The sequence below is a fragment of the Manduca sexta genome, chromosome 20 (genome assembly GCF_014839805.1).
Source record: "Manduca sexta isolate Smith_Timp_Sample1 chromosome 20, JHU_Msex_v1.0, whole genome shotgun sequence".
Taxonomy (NCBI): domain Eukaryota; kingdom Metazoa; phylum Arthropoda; class Insecta; order Lepidoptera; family Sphingidae; genus Manduca; species Manduca sexta.
The window spans coordinates 12,382,840-12,399,292 of record NC_051134.1 but is presented as its reverse complement, the minus strand read 5'-3'; the positions used below and the strand labels follow the sequence as shown (position 1 = coordinate 12,399,292).

The following is a 16,453-nucleotide window of genomic DNA, read 5'->3' as shown; positions in this document are numbered from 1 at the left end:
GTCTGTAGTTTTAACTCTTTATAATCTAACAATAAAGCCTGTTGAACAAAATGCAAATAAGTTTGTTCCGGCACAGTGACATCTTGCTTACTATTTATCGGTAAACGCGACAACCCGTCGGCACCATTTCTCTCCGACCTAACATACTCTATTTCAAAATCATAAGCAGATAAAATGATAGCCCACCTTTGCATACGACTAGCTACCATCGTTGGAATTCCTTTATGAGGGCCGAAGATCGATACCAACGGCTTATGGTCCGTTCTCAAGAGAAAATGACGCCCATATAAATACTGGTGAAACTTTTTGACCCCGAATATTATTGCCAACGCTTCACGATGTATTTGAGAGTAATTCTTTTCCGCGTCGGTAAGAGTGCGCGATACATAAGCTATCGGGCGCTCTCCCGTTCCGCTTGCCGCCGGTTGCGATAGCACCGCTCCAACTCCACGCGCACTCGCATCACAAGTCAGAATAAGAGGCTTATTTGGGTCGTAATGCGCTAAAACCTCTGTACTCATCATTAACTGCTTAATTTTACTAAAAGAACGTTCACATTCGGCCGACCAAACCCAAACCTTGCCCTTTTGAATAATTCGTAGAGCGGTACTAATATAGTGCTCATATTCTTTACGAATCTCGCGTAAAAGTTAATTAGTCCTATAAAAGATCGCAACTCCGTAACATTACTCGGTCTAGGTATTTTATCAATCGCCTCCAATTTCGCTGGGTCGGTTTTAATGCCGTCCTTATGTAAAACGTATCCTAAATACTTTACTTCATCAACTAAGAAAACACATTTTCGGTTTTCAATTTCATTCCTTTAATATAAAGTCTCTCAAGCACTGCTTCTAAAGCGGCCAAATGCTCCTCCTTATTGCTACCTCCTATTATCACATCGTCTAAAAATACCTCTACATTAGGAATTCCCTTTACTAATTCACACATTATGCGCTGAAAAATGCCCGCACTAGACGCTAGACCATAAACTAACCTATTATACTGAAATAAACCGCGATGAGTATTTATCACAGTATATTTTTTTGTTTCATCTAACTCTATCTGGTTATAGGCCTGGGATAAATCTATCTTAGAAAAATATTTAGCCCCGCCTAGGCGCACCAATAAGTCATCAATTCTCGGTAACGGAAACCTATCTACATATAGCATAGGATTAACAGTAGCCTTATAATCCGCACAGATTCTCAGAGAGCCATCCGCTTTATTTACCGGTACCAGAGGAGACGCCCAGTCGGAACAATCGACTGGCTCGATTATTCCATCGCGCAGCATTCTGTCTAACTCTGCGTCAACACGGTCGCGCAGTGCGTAAGGCAGTGGCCGCGCACGATGGAACACCGGTACCGCCGATTCCCGTAATTTCAATGTCGCCTTACAGCCAGTGAATCGGCCCAAACGTCCATCAAACAGCTTGTTATATCTGTCAAATAATAAGTTTATTTCTTTATTAAAATGAGTCCGATCAACATTACAATGGTTTACATTCGTATTGGTAAATAGTGGTATTTTGATATGTAGTTCAGTTAACCACTGCCTTCCTAAGAGTGAGGTAGTACCTCCTTTTACTACAAACAACTCTAATCGTTTAGTTTGTTCCCTGTAACGTACTAGCGGATTAATAACCCCTATGGGTTTTATACTTACACCATTATAAAAATTAAAAACTTATCTTGTGCGGCTTCAGTTTTAGATGATTAAAATACGCATCATAGGTGCTCTTACTAATGCATGACACAGCTGAACCCGTGTCTACTTCCATTTGTATAGTACAACCATCAATGGATATTGGCAAACTCACCGCCTTATAATTATTTAAACATAACTGGTGAAGGTTCTCTTCTACATCCGACTGCTCTTCGGCATTTTCCCGTTGATTGGCTTGGCCGTGGTGTATTCCTGTGCGACCCTGAGATCTTGCCGCCGCTGGTATTACACTTGCTCGAGTCTTCGATGCCGCGACAAATCGGCACATTCGCCGTAAGTGACCAACAATTCCGCATCTTCCGCATACGAAGTCGCGGTACCTACAGTCTACATTACCATGATCTATAGAACCGCATCGGCCACAACCTGTGCTGCGGACTCTGTGTCCTGTCCGCGATCCGCTATTTCCGTGAACAAAAAGACCGCCACGAGCCTTCTTTGCACGCTCATGCGACGCGAGTAGGTGCACTTTTCCCTCTGTAGTCGTCGGTGATTCCGTCACTTCCGCACTCAGAACCATCACAGCCGCCGCATCTCTCTCCGCCGCTTCTAATGAGCTCGCCAACATCACCGCTTCCGGAAAAGACAGAATACCGTTTTCGGCAAATAGACGCTGCCGAATCACCTCGCTTTTAATCCCACAGACAAATTGATCTCTTAAATTTTCGTTCAAATTTGCTCGAAATTCACAATAACGTGACATTTTTTAATTCCGCCACGTAAACGGCAACAGTTTCTTGGCTTTCTTGTCTCCTTTTTTTCGGACTGGATAAATTGACTAATAGTTCATAGGCCTCTTCGCCCATTACAGCAATTAAAGTTGGTAACCTCATGTCTTCTTTCACATTATTTACTTTGAAATACATTTCCAGTCGGTCTATATATGTTGACTACGTACCATTTTGTACGTCGAATTTTGATACCTTTCCAATCGACATTTTAACACGCTATACTCTTCCTCCGAGATAACTTACATACAATATGTTCTCAATTTTCCTCGTCGCCACTGTAGAATTCCAGAAAACATGGAAATAATATTCTGAGTTTGTACTTCGGAATCCATTTATTTACAAACTGACATTTCTTTGAAACAAAACATTATATTAAGAAAAACGTACCAGCCAGTACACTACAGTTTCAATATATAAAAAGGAACTTATGAAGTTAGATATTAGAACATCGTAATAATTAATTTCATAAAATACGTACCTACCTAGTTAGGTAGTCAGCAGTGCATATACAGGTGGACCAATGATAAAAGAAGTATAGAGGATGGGTAATATGGTCACGTGACATGCGGCACATTTCCTGAACAAAATGGCGCCGACTCCGCCCCTTACAATAGTGATGTGCTAGTAGCGAAAACTTTGCATCGACATCGAAGAATTAAGAGAGACAAACAAGCCCCAAAAAGATCAAATACGAAAGGGGTTAGGAACTACCATAATATAAATATAACAAATCATAATGTAAACAAACAAACTGAAACTGATTTATAAGTAACAATTGTTAAACAAAGCAGTACCTGTTGTGACAAACATCCAGTTGTGTTTGATCTATATTTGTATCATGCACTATTCCTTGCTAAAAATTTAAGTTACAGATTAAGATATTTATTTAATACATGATAAATGGAATAAGATAGCGTAGCCAGCAATTATTGTGGTTGGTTTTATTTTATTTTATTATTATGCTCTTTGATCGAGAAACATAACTATGGTTCAGCAAACTAAAATCAATGACCGTAAAAATGGTGGTTAAGATAATCAATTATAATAATTATTTGCAATAACAACAATATGATTATGTATCTATTTCCGTGCATGCAAAGGTTGCTCGAAACATAAGACCGCCAATTGTAAAAATATATCTTACATTTCATCTTTATGTTGTTTCTTTTATGTTTATCTATTCTTTTATGTAACAATTCTAATTTTATTCATAGCAATATATTAAAGTAATATTACTACTTATTAGGTGAAGTATAATAATCATTACTATTTTACTTATCGCGAATATTGTTGGAAAACAGTTATCTTTACTCGCGTTAATTAAACGTGTGGTTTATGCATATCTTCTCAAAATGTAAAGAAATATGTATTTGGTGTAGGATTCCAATCACGTCGCTCAATATTCTCAATTCATTTTGCCTTGGTTTTAAATTTTTGGTTATCTTAAAAATATTCTAATTTCACTTAGTTTGTCCTTCTGAATAATACAATATTGATGTGTGCTCTAACATTCTTTCAAAGACAAAACCGTAACTGATAAACGGGCGTCTGTTAAAATATCGATATCAATAATTTCTAAACAAATCCACCCACCCATCCCTAAGCTCGTGTGTAAACAAACATAATGATTTTAATGTGTATAAATCACGCCTAAAAGGGTCCAAAGCTTAACAAACCAGATCCACATATCATTTTAATTGATAAAAACACATCCAAAAGTAAATATACAAAGATATTTGCTAATTTTCGGTAAAAACAGTTACTAACCTATGAAAAGATATTTCGGGGTCTTTCTTGCGTGAATTCGATTTGCATCCTTTCACACAACACTGAGTCATTTTCGAAACTTAACAAATACACTAATAAACACACTGAACAATTGAGAATATGATTATATTACTTTAAATTCAATATTTATGAAGATTTGTTTACATCGTCTGACACTACATGTACCTGCCGACTGCCCAGCATAAAATGGCGTTTCTGCCGCAAGGCGGTCCCAGTGTGTTGAAGTAAACGAAATAGTGCCATATGCGAAGAAAGCAATTATTTTTGTCTGTTTTTGTTGCGTTCCAAATAAGCTTTGAGTAAAAGAGATAGACATATATATTGACAATTTTGCGTCGATTTCCCTAACATAAATATAACTTATTCATATAGCTAACTTTTGAGGCCTGTCCTCTTTATATTTAGTCATTGAGGTGGACGCAGTAGCCATAATAGGGTGGCATGACGAGCACAAGGCCTCGGCGCGGCGCCCCAAAACTTTGTAATATTATTTTAGTGTACTGGGACCTAAGAAAAGGTCGCCGGAAAAATTCTATATAGGTACAGATTTTTCATGTTTTATTTATATTTTTCTATGTGAGTCTAGGGGTTTACAACTTGTTTCACTAATTGGAGTGTCGGGAGAGGGCAGGGGGGCAGATTCCCGTTATTTGATACTTAGTAAGATGTACCTCGAGGGAGGGAGATATTTTTCGTGTTAGGTGAGGCCCATTTGTCACGGGTCTCTTATGGTGTAGTTACGCCATTGACGATTCGCATAAAAACACTAGAATTACTTATTCAGACTCTAGTCCGAGAAAAGGCTACTACCCATCTACTCCTAATAAATAAGATGTGGGCAAATAGGTACCTACTTATAAATACAATCTATCTTCATTGAAATCCAACTCAAGCTTGCTTCAATGCTACTAGAGCTAAGTCCATCGCAATGTGATGGCCGATGGGTAAGGATAATAGTAGCCATTACACGGCGTAAATTCCAGTAATAGCAAAGCAATTTGCCATGCCAAGGGCGCTGACTCCCGACAACATAATCTACTTTCAAAGTATTGCCATATTTTATATTCCTTACCATTGTCAACTGGCGCCTTTGCTTTCTATCTCATGGATAGTGTACATACCTACCTACTAAAAGTATGTGTGTCAAATCTATATGAATTAAAATGATCACCGGAATGTTTGTACGTGCAGAACTTTTAAACTACTTCACCAAATTGGACAAATCTTATTTTATGTGTTCATTATTGTCAGGAGAATATTTAAAAATCTCAGAAAAGTGAGTGTGCCAATGAGACAATAGACTGTGAAATATTTATACTTCAATTTTCTCGAAATCTACTGAACGGATTTTTATGAAAGTTGGTATGGAGTAGTAGGTAGTCTAAGACCCTGAGAAGGTTATAGGCTACTTTCTATCCCGGGAAAATATATAGCGAAACTTTTATGCCGGAAAACTCCTTGCCGTGGGCGAAGCCGCGAACAAACCTAGTAAAATATATATTTTAAAAAGAGTGATATACTTAAGTATTATTTTTAGTAACCTAACACTTATTGATAAAAGCGTACTTCCACAAATTAAAAGGTACTTACTTAGTAATTATTATACCTACAAATTCAGATGAAAATTTGCATTAGCAAGTATTATTAATATTGAAAATTGATTCTCGTTACATCCAAAGTCGATAAGTAAATCATGTAAACCAAATTCAAAACTGACATTTGATGTACCTAAATATTTATGTAAATTCTTTTACATTTATACTAATAATGAGTACGTCTTACCTACTTTACACTTTGTTCATTCCTTCAAATTATATAGCCAGATTATCATTGGGTAGTTATGCAATAGTATGAGTGAAAACTATTTTCTAAAGTAGGTAAGTAAGTATTAATTTTATTTTAGTACTAGAGTTACAGCGTCGTAATAAAATAATTTTCTAGATATTACGCATTGACTGTGACCTTCTAATAGAAAGTGTACCTAGGTTCCTGATTCACCTCTCTCATACTTATTGATACTAAAGTTCAAGTTTGACACTTGACTCGAAAAGTATGGTAAGTACTTACTCAAAGAACATATGTTGTAGGTCCACAAAGATAAATTAAACTTGATAGTTTTAACAATGGGTAAATTATAAAAAAAACAATATAAAAAAATAGAAACCAAGTAAGGTGAGGGGGGGGCAAGTGCGCCGACGGGGTAAGTGCACCTGCCCTAAAAAAATCTAAAGCTATTGATGTTATACAATTACCGCAATCTTATATCTATGCTACTAACTGAAATACAGTTCCACTAAAAACCATAAAAGGCTCAGTTCATTTTAATACGATTTATTCGCCATTTTATTTTAAGTTTCATTTAGACCTGTAAACAGAGATGACCCCCTGAAAGATAACATCAAATATTTCAAGTTATTTCACATATTTCTGTAAACCAGTAATGTGAATACATAGATTAAACCTTTTATTTTAACTTCCTGCCTGAATTTTATTTATATATACTAAAATAAAGGATTTTTTAGCAATGCGAAAAAAAGTACCTCAAAATTGTCGAGTAGGGCAAGTGCGCCACAGTTAATAGTCGTATGGCGCACTTGCCCCTGATCCATATATAACCAACCTTTTTTGAGAATATGTTTTACTAATATGAATTATTATTTTTAAAACGTTATACTTAACAGCATAATTTTTTGTACTCAAGGTATTTTGTTTTGAGGCGACTTAAATAAAAGGGCGTATTAGTTAATTCATCGTATATTTGTTTTAGATGGTTAGTTTTTACAAAAGAAAAACTGAAATACCTTGGTCTAGAGCAACTTTACGTGAAGAGGTTGCAACTGTTTGATCAGGCTTGTTATCTGGGTATAATGAAGCTAAAACATATCAAATGTCATAAGGCCAAATTCTAAGTAATTGAGTTATAACGCATTCAAAATTATTACTTCTTACATTTTTTTAGTTTTTAGAAATAAAATGGATTTCGTATTTGGGCTACCATTTTTTTATTCCAAAATATCCGCACACAAAACTCTAATATTAATACCTAAATATAGCAAAAAAAATTGTAAAATGTTTTAAAGCCCTGATTTACAAATATATGGCGCACTTGCCCCAAATTTGATTTGACAGCCATAGCTTTTTATAATATTGAGTGATTAAAAACTATCCAAGAGCATTGCGAGTAAAACTTATTTCTCTATGAACTAAAATGAGTGTTTTCTTTATAATGTTTCATATTGGCGTTTTTTTTACACAGGCGCACTTACCCCATTTCCGGAGGCCAGTGCGCCTACGCCCATTTTTTATCTTTGAGAAAAATATTATTCATTTATGGTCCGATTTCCTTGAATGGCTATAGGTTGTTACCACAAAATACCAAATATTCTTAAATTAATAAAATTACATTCTTAAGTCAGCCCAAAAAGAAATTATTTTGTATTGAATCCAGCTATGAAAATTTTATGGCGCACTTCATCCGACTGACCTTATATTAGGTATAAAATAAATAGAGATTAACAGTGAGTGTTGCCGTGTTGACCCAAACGTTGGCAAGACATTCATTCAGTGTTGACATAAGTAATTACGGATCCAATGCTGTAAACAAATTATTACATCAGTAGATGCAATGATATTGTATTGTGTATTTTAAGTTATATTTTAATTGTACCGACCAAAGCGTAATGACTGTTATGGAGGTAATGGCGGCCGTATGGCAAACTTTAGTAGACAATACACATTATACTTATTCACATAGCGGCCAACGTGAAAAGGAGTCATAAGAGTTTAGACATTTCATTCCATGCGGTGCTACCAAGGAAGTGGATTTGAGCAAGAATTTTTGCGGGTTTGACAAAAAATAGTTGGCAACATATAAAATGTCAAAGTGACCTTGTCAACTTGACATTCTGTATTTGTACAAAAAAATTGGTATTCTAATTAAAAATATCCAAGAATTTTATAATAAACAATAGGAAATAATTGTAATTCGTGACACAAAATGGGCAACTGGAAACTAGAAGTCGGACGAATGGCGATGTATACATCATTCCCAGTTATCTTATTTTTTTACTTCAACCAACCTAAATATTTCGAGGAATGGGTAACAAAGACTAAACGGCAAATATTCCCACCAGAAAAACCGCAAGATCGGGAAGCAATACAGAAATTGATCCAAGATATGAGGAAAAAGCAAATGAAGGCACTTGAAGGCGAATAAATATAAGATAACAAATACCGTTGCATTTTGTTACATTTTTAGGACCTCGTAAGTTAGATAATAAATATAATATAGATATATGTTACAATTACTGCTTTTATTTACTTTGTTCAAGATTTCTTTTAATTCTCTCAAATTGTTTTTTTTATTGACTAGGTTAGGTTATTTCCATTGTAATCTTACAATAGTTTATAGTATTTGTAAACAATTTGTGTGTGGATTTGCACTCATATTGCTAAACGAAACTTAATGTAGCTTTCATAATTCCAACATATCTCAATACAGAATCTGCTACCAAATGAACTTAATTATCTTACATCATTTAAGTAATTCTGGATAGAATTATGTAATCTTTAAAACAGCCTTTTATGCCTGATAAGTGACGTATGTTGTTGTCTAAAGACAACTGTAATGTTGACAGGATTAATTATTTGAGTGTGTTCATGTTCATATTTCCACCACTTGAAACTGATAAAAAAATATAAACTGTTATCAAACATACTAGGGGGTAAACCTTCTATGGTGCTACACTAAGTTACATATGTGAAAAATAAACACAAATTCATTAATAATAAAATATTTATTAATGAAATATAGTATCAATCAATTTTTAATCTTTTTCTTCTAAAATGGCAACTCATTGAAAGACCTATAACAGCTGATACTAGTGACGCATATATAACATATCTCACACCGAAGTAATGTCCAATATATCCTGACACCATAGGTGCTACCACCCCTGCTAACGACCTGACACTGTTGGAAGCTCCTATTAAAGTTCCTCTGTGGTCACCGTGACTCCTCTTTAACACCATCTCCAATGTCACCAACCTAGCTATAGCATTACTTATTGCTAAAGGAACTAACCAAATCACATAGATATAAATATTGAATGACAAAATCAAACCGAGTAATGACATACTCAATAATACAAATACATGGAAATTTCTCTGACTATAGTCTTCGTCTTTTTTATAAAAACTATTAATAAATCCTATAAAGAAACTGGATACAGAACCTATAATTCCTTGGAAAGATATCACATAACCTACGTATTTTGGTGTGAGATTATAAGTTGATTGTAGGTAAAGGGAATAGTTTGAATAATAAACACCCATTGCGAATCCAACTAAGGCTTTGAACAAGAATACATCCCAATATATAGACCACTCAACTTTGTACAGTTCTACAAATGACTGTTTGATACTACTGAAAAATGTGTACAAAAGATTAATAGCTTGTTCTTCATTTCCCCTGCTTTTTTTCTTTTGTCTTGTAAGTGGTTTTGGCAGAAAATAAGACAATCCTGAAATGTGAAAATACAAATTACTAAAGATTTGAATTATACATACACCGAAGCAACACTTAAGAATACTGGGCATTCCTTAACTTCAGTAAATAGACATGTTGAGAACTTAGGATCGCAAAACACCTATGCATGCTATTTTACATGTGGAAGCAAAAAGTGCTTTTACCTGCATTAACAACAAAGCCGATGCCACACACCGCTGCAATAAATGTAAAACCGTTTTCTGGATGGTCCTCAACAATGTGTCCTCCAATGACAGGTCCCAATGTAATACCTGCACTTGATATTGCAGCCATTTTACCATAAATCTCAGCTTGCCTCGCCTCATTCGTTTCATAATCGGGCACAAGTGCTTTCGTTAACATTTGTGTTTGTTTAAATAATCCTGTAAATGATTAGTATAGTAATTAATATATTATCACAAAAATATTCCTGCACAAAAGAAAAATTATTTTCAAATATAATTTACCCAACACTGCTCTTAGAAACAATATAACAAATATTGATTCTGTTATTCCAAGAATTGTATATCCAGCACCACATATCAATAAAGTCATAATTAATATTGTTTTACGGCCTTTTAAATCACTTAAACTTCCCTGAAAAAAGAAAACAATCTTTAAATCATTTATTGTTTACTGAAAACTATACACTCATCCATATTAAGCTATGTGTGTATCATGCATATATAAATGTAACAAATACAAGGATAGCACAGATAACAAACTATGTTAATTATTGTTCCATTAGGAATAAGTTCTAGTTATGTAACAAATTTTATTTAAAACATCTTTTAAACAGTTTCTTACTATTATGCTTAATATTAAATTGAGAGATATGTTATTTTTAAAATAAAACATGAGTAATTAATTCTAATACCCAAATTTTAAAATGGTCTAAAATATTATGTGTAACAAGGCAATCATACAACTCAACTAGCGGTAAGCGGTAAGCGGTATTCCCACCCATAAACAGTAGCAACTCCTCCTCCTCTGGGACATTGAAGATGTTCAGTCTCATAGTGCCCAGTAATTACACTGGCTACAATGCCCATCAACCCAGAACACAACATTGCATTCATACTGTTGCTTGGAGGTAGAAATATACATATTTTTTAAACAAGCTAGTCACAATGACCCCCTGCATCTGACAGTAAGAGAAGCAGGGTCTAATTGAATGTTGTCTCATGAGAAATAACAAACATTGCAGTGGTAACTACCTCATACTGTAGACCTACCAGCAGCATAAAACCAACTATATTGTATTATGTATATCTATGAATATATATAAAATTAAAAGTATACACACTATAAGAGGTCCGGAACCCAACTGGAACCCTGAGTATATGGAACCAAGTAAGCCCACATAGATGTGGTTGGCACCCATCTTCCGAACATGGCTAGGTACCAGTGGGACTATAAGGCCAACTGCTAACAAATCCTGCAAAAAATCATTAAAAACAAATGTAAAAGTTTTGCATGAGTCAAGAAACAGGTTTGAATGGTGTCAATCCAGCAGTAAAAGCTTAAAAGTATATTGCAATATTATAGTGATATTTGTATTCATACTATAGATGACTTAAAAAAGCTGACATTAATGTTAATTAAATTTTAATGTGATGAATAATTAAATTCGAATTTTCTAAATAGTAAATGTTGATGTATAAAAATAGTTTTGATGTATAATATCATGCCTAGTTTCCAAATCCAGAGAATTTTTCATTGAACCTGTTGTAGTGAGTTATAATTTAATACATTTTAATTAGGTAATTTTATATGGGATACTATCGAGAAAAAAAATTGGCCTCCTTTAACCATCATACATAATTTATCCAAGGTCTTGATAAAAATGACATTTATATCTTCACCAAAAGATTCTACACACTTAATTTTATCTAATCTAAAAGAACTATAACATAAAAATAAGCTGAATACTGACCAAAAACGCAATTGCTTGAAGTAGGCATATTGTTAATGACATTTTAATAAAACACTACTTGCTGTAACAATTATCATAATATTATTTATTGCAATTCTAATAGTTAATGTTATTTAATTGTATATATAAAACAATAATTATAGGTATATGTTATAAACTTTAAATATAAAAATAAATAAAGTAAAATTAAAACTGCATGCTACAAACAACAGTGTTCGTGTCCTTTGGTGAAGTGACAAATGATCAACTATGTTGCCAGAAAGCCGCTTTGTAATATCCCCTAATAATATTCAAAATTAATTGTTTCTTCCCACAAAACACTTGAAAAAACTATAGTTTCCATTAAAATTTCCTTTTTTAGCTTTCACAACTCTTCAAATTTATCTAATCCTTCCAAGCTGACTTTACTAGTAATGATAGTGGTGCGCGTTTCAGAAACGATCCGATTTTAATTGTTTAGCACTTCCACTAGTACTTATTACATACAGTACATTTTTCAATGTCAACTGGGAAACTAGCCTCACTGGTGGTATGAACTATGAACAATATTTTTTGGGTTTTTCAAAAAAAATTGGCAACATTGTTATTTATGTTATCATAATATGCGCAATTCATACATAAGACTGGGCAGTATGGTCGAAAGTCCATAGTCTATCCTTTGGACGAATTATAAAAAAAAGCATAAACATACGCAATAAATACGTAAGACTAGACAGTATGGTCGTAAGACTATAGCCTGTCCTCTAAGGACGAATACAAAAAAAAAATAGCAAACATACGTAGAATTGGGTAGGACATGACATAAAAAAGAGTTTGTAAGAGTAGCTTCTTTTTAGCATTGAGCCGGTACAATGTCCTACTTCAAATGAGGCGAGGCATAGTGAGGCTCGGCGCTTCAATGCGTATCTTACAGTATTTTGTAATGTTAACCCTCAAAATATTTCCCTCTCGCTCGCGACTCGAAACGCAGTAATGTAATGTCCATTGTAAAATAACGTCCTACTGTAATTTGTAGCATGCGGTTCTCTACCTCACTGTCCTCGTCCTACAGTTTACCAGAGACGGAGAATAAGTAACGCGACTGCTGCGTCATAAAATTTGAAGTAGTACAATATATAATTTTGAGCCACTCTTACATTTTGACGTCATGTCCCGGACAAATGTACCGCCTCTTGTATGTCCTACTCAACATTAAACATACGCAAATGTCAAGTGTCAACTCAGTTCGGTGCAAAATAAATTGGTTTTATTTTACAGGAAGTATTTTAAATAAAACTCTTTCTAAAATCATTTAATTCTTTCTCTAGGGAAATTGGTGTAATATATAAACTATATTTTTTTTACTAAATGAGCAATATGAGGTCGTTAGTAAGTATAATTTATTAACATCACAGTATTTTTTTTGAATATGTATAATTTTATAAAATGTATTATTCTTAGGTATTACGTAGCTTTAAGAATCTTCACAGAACAAGGATGAAAGTATTTGTGGGCGATGAAAGAGCTCTCACCGCTGCCAGGATAAAAATTAATGAGGCATACCGAAAAAACAAAAATGTTGAAAACGAAGATGCTATTAAGGAAGTAAGTAAATTATAATATCAACAAATTAAAGTTTGCGGTTATGACACATAGAGATCGTGATTTAAACTGCTTTATATAATTTCTTCAAGAACCACCAATCTTATGTAATTTGGATACAAATTCTGAATAGCTACAAATTTTATTTTAAAAGCTTTGTAAATTGTGTATTTATATTATCTAGCGTGAGTAAAATGGGTTGTGAAACAGGGCCCAGGTTTCAGAAGTCTTTGTTCCCACCCAGATTCAACCCAGATTTACTAGTGTGTTCATTGTTACAAAACAGTGTAATTATGGAAAAAGTTATAATTAAACCAAGTTATGCCAAAATATTGCTCCTATTTTAAACAACAGTTGTGGATCATTATTAGTTACAAATACATTTTTCGATGTACAAAAAGACTGTGTGGATTGATTTTCACGTAGTGTTTTGTGTTAAATATAATTAATACTTGGCATGTTTCACTGAAGAGTAAAGTATCAAATTTGGATTAATTTTGTATTAAATTTTAATAACTCATTTTGGTTAATTTGTAGGTTGGTAAATTTTGAGCATAACAGGGCCCAATTATGGACATTACAAGGATCATGTTTCTTATTATTTTTGACATGTTCCAGATGATCAAATTCGGAGAGGATGTTGAAAGGGAGCTGAGAACACAAGTCATCCAGGCTCGTCAAGTCAAACCTGGTGTTTATGGTATGAATGATAATTTAAGTATAGTAAAGTATTAATTATCCCTATTAATTGGGGATATGTTCAAAAAACCAGTTGATTCAGATTATGGAACTATATACTTAAATGTATGTACCAATACACCAATAAATTTTCATTTATAATAAGAATCTTGTTCATCAGAGTTGTAAGTCATATTCAGAAACTAAAAAGTATAAATTTTCAGAGGCTAAAATTACAGAGGACACACTGAAATTGGAAAATGTCCCATTTAATGACAATGCTGTATTAGAAGATGGAACAAGAGCACCTCAACCATGTTGTCAAGATCAAGTGCAAAACAAATAAATTTATAATGTTGTTTATAGCTAGTATTATTTAGAAATTCAGATAAGATGTAGCTCATTTGTAAATTTTATTTATATAAATGTAAATAGAATATATGGTTAGTAAAGCATAATTTGTGTTTAAATTTATTTTTGCATATTACCCTGTAAATGCAGCACTTTAGAATTGTTATAAGTAAACTCAGGGACCACTCAATGGATTTTAATAAAATTTTGCATATGAGTGAGCCAGATGGTATATTAAAACATAGGTTACTTTGTATCCTAGTAATTTGCTCCCATGGAAAATAAGGAATTTTGTAGCAGAAAAGGATTTTCACAAGGATGAAACCCTGAGCAACACCTAGTCTTGGATAATTATGCTAAATTGTGAATGTTAATTGTCATATCTTAAAATAGGGTCTGGATCTCCTGCAACATAAATTCTATTCACACATGAATAATAAAATACAAATTCAATACATAATTTTTATGCTCTGATTCTAAAGCATAGATCACTTTTAAGAGAGCAATGCCTAATATATTGTGCTTATTGTATCCATTGATTTCTGTTTCTTTTGCTTTAATGTCTGGCCAATATGTTAGTGTGCTGCAATTTGTAAAGTATTGTTGAAATTTAGTTTTCTTAATCCAGTATCGGACCAGCTAAGACTGCCATTACAGTATGGGTGGGACCCTGGTGGCTAAAACCCACACATTATTAAATAACTGTGTAGGTAACACAATTGTAAATTGTCTAATATAACTGAAGATTGTTTTTTGATTGAACTGTACTGTATACATACAAGGTTCCAACTCGGCCCCAGACACCAGACATTAGATGGCTAAGAAAACAAATTGTAATGCCAGTTTTGTATTATCAACTCTTCACTGCTGAGCATGGACCTAAGTAAATAATAATGTGTAGACTACCAATATAATTTCACAGTCAGAAGTGTGTGCCTTGGGTTTAGAACCTGCAGACTTTGGTCTTAGCAGTCCCAACCCATTACCAACTAGGGTATAGTAATTTTATATTACATAAATAAATAAACACATAATATATTACATAAATTATATTTATTGAACAACAAATTTCTCGCTAAATTAAAATGTACAATGCTCTACATATTTTCAACAGACTTAATTCTTCAGGGGACCTTCGGAATCTGGAGGTATGCCTAGCTCTTCATTAGTCCATGTGCTCGGGTCAATGTACTTCCATTCACCCTGCAAAATAGAAATTGAATTTATGTAATTTAATAATATATATTAATAACTTGCTAAGTTCCATGCTTACTCACTATGAAAGTGCATGACAATGTGTGATAATGCCTTAGTATCAAACACTGCAATTTTGATTATATATCAATACATACATAAATGTGTTCAGGTTCAGTAGCAATGTGGTACAGGATCCACCACCAGCACAAGCCTCCAATGCCGGTCGCTAAATTTTGCACCTTCTTTGACGGCATAGGTGGTGGAACACGGTATGACCATACTCTGCAAAATAAATGAAGAAAATATGAACTTTTTGGACAGGTTGTGAGAGGCGTAATTAGTGCACTTACATTTTATCAAGCTTATATCTATCCCATGATCTAATATGATGCTAGCCTATCATAAAACCGAGCACGAATTCCAATCATTTTTACAAATTTCTGGAACATCAATGTCATTCATTTACCATGTCCAGCATATAAAATCTTGAGTTCTCCATGCGACCATGCAATATTGAACTCAGATAAACAAATCAATTATTTTAGGGATAGAAGCTAAAAACACACTACAAAAGTTAGAAATACGACACATTTTTTCCGAAAAAGTTCTAGTGACATAACAGGTCTCTTACCCGTGTCCAGCGTTTCTTTTGGATAGTTTTAAATTATCAGCAGCATTCTTATGAGCCCTCAATAACAGGGTTCGCATGAACAAGTTTCTAGTTAACATTTTTTACTGTATAGGGCTTTTTCCTATAGAAACCCACTAAAATCCGTCTCAGAAACCAAAAGTAAAATTTTCGATCACAAGTGCGTTTCAAAATCGTTTCGCTTTTTGAAGGCGAATAACAAGTTGTCTGTTTTGCTTAGTTCCTTATATAAGTGACTATAGCTATCTCTTTCTCAAGTAAAAGGAATCATTGTATAAATATGGAACATT

General features: G+C 33.8%; 5 protein-coding genes across 5 annotated transcripts; 2 read left to right on the top strand and 3 right to left on the bottom strand.

Moving 5' to 3' along the window:
* Nucleotides 1–1,018: 1,018 nt before the first annotated feature.
* LOC119189966 lies at nucleotides 1,019–2,427 on the bottom strand. Its single transcript, XM_037440813.1, has 2 exons — nucleotides 1,820–2,427; nucleotides 1,019–1,441 (listed from the first exon to the last, which is right to left on the bottom strand). Exons 1-2 carry the CDS (start codon nucleotides 2,291–2,293, stop codon nucleotides 1,436–1,438), a joined length of 480 nt encoding a protein of 159 aa, XP_037296710.1. The 5' UTR covers nucleotides 2,294–2,427; the 3' UTR covers nucleotides 1,019–1,435.
* A 5,699-nt stretch (nucleotides 2,428–8,126) lies between these two features.
* On the top strand, nucleotides 8,127–8,763 carry LOC115449575 (protein PET100 homolog, mitochondrial). The gene has a single exon (XM_030177430.2). It carries the CDS (start codon nucleotides 8,242–8,244, stop codon nucleotides 8,458–8,460), a length of 219 nt encoding a protein of 72 aa, XP_030033290.1. The 5' UTR covers nucleotides 8,127–8,241; the 3' UTR covers nucleotides 8,461–8,763.
* A 258-nt stretch (nucleotides 8,764–9,021) lies between these two features.
* On the bottom strand, nucleotides 9,022–11,962 carry LOC115449573 (major facilitator superfamily domain-containing protein 9). Its single transcript, XM_030177429.1, has 5 exons — nucleotides 11,708–11,962; nucleotides 11,078–11,209; nucleotides 10,239–10,368; nucleotides 9,936–10,154; nucleotides 9,022–9,766 (listed from the first exon to the last, which is right to left on the bottom strand). The coding sequence occupies exons 1-5, from the start codon at nucleotides 11,747–11,749 to the stop codon at nucleotides 9,060–9,062; spliced, it is 1,230 nt and encodes a 409-aa protein (XP_030033289.1). The 5' UTR covers nucleotides 11,750–11,962; the 3' UTR covers nucleotides 9,022–9,059.
* A 926-nt stretch (nucleotides 11,963–12,888) lies between these two features.
* On the top strand, nucleotides 12,889–14,424 carry LOC115449571 (complex III assembly factor LYRM7). The gene is made up of 4 exons (XM_030177427.2): nucleotides 12,889–13,075; nucleotides 13,148–13,291; nucleotides 13,907–13,988; nucleotides 14,191–14,424. Exons 1-4 carry the CDS (start codon nucleotides 13,055–13,057, stop codon nucleotides 14,310–14,312), a joined length of 369 nt encoding a protein of 122 aa, XP_030033287.1. The 5' UTR covers nucleotides 12,889–13,054; the 3' UTR covers nucleotides 14,313–14,424.
* A 927-nt stretch (nucleotides 14,425–15,351) lies between these two features.
* On the bottom strand, nucleotides 15,352–16,415 carry LOC115449570 (NADH dehydrogenase [ubiquinone] 1 beta subcomplex subunit 2, mitochondrial). The gene is made up of 3 exons (XM_030177425.2): nucleotides 16,146–16,415; nucleotides 15,670–15,796; nucleotides 15,352–15,520 (listed from the first exon to the last, which is right to left on the bottom strand). Exons 1-3 carry the CDS (start codon nucleotides 16,241–16,243, stop codon nucleotides 15,434–15,436), a joined length of 312 nt encoding a protein of 103 aa, XP_030033285.1. The 5' UTR covers nucleotides 16,244–16,415; the 3' UTR covers nucleotides 15,352–15,433.
* Between the last annotated feature and the right edge of the window lie 38 nt (nucleotides 16,416–16,453).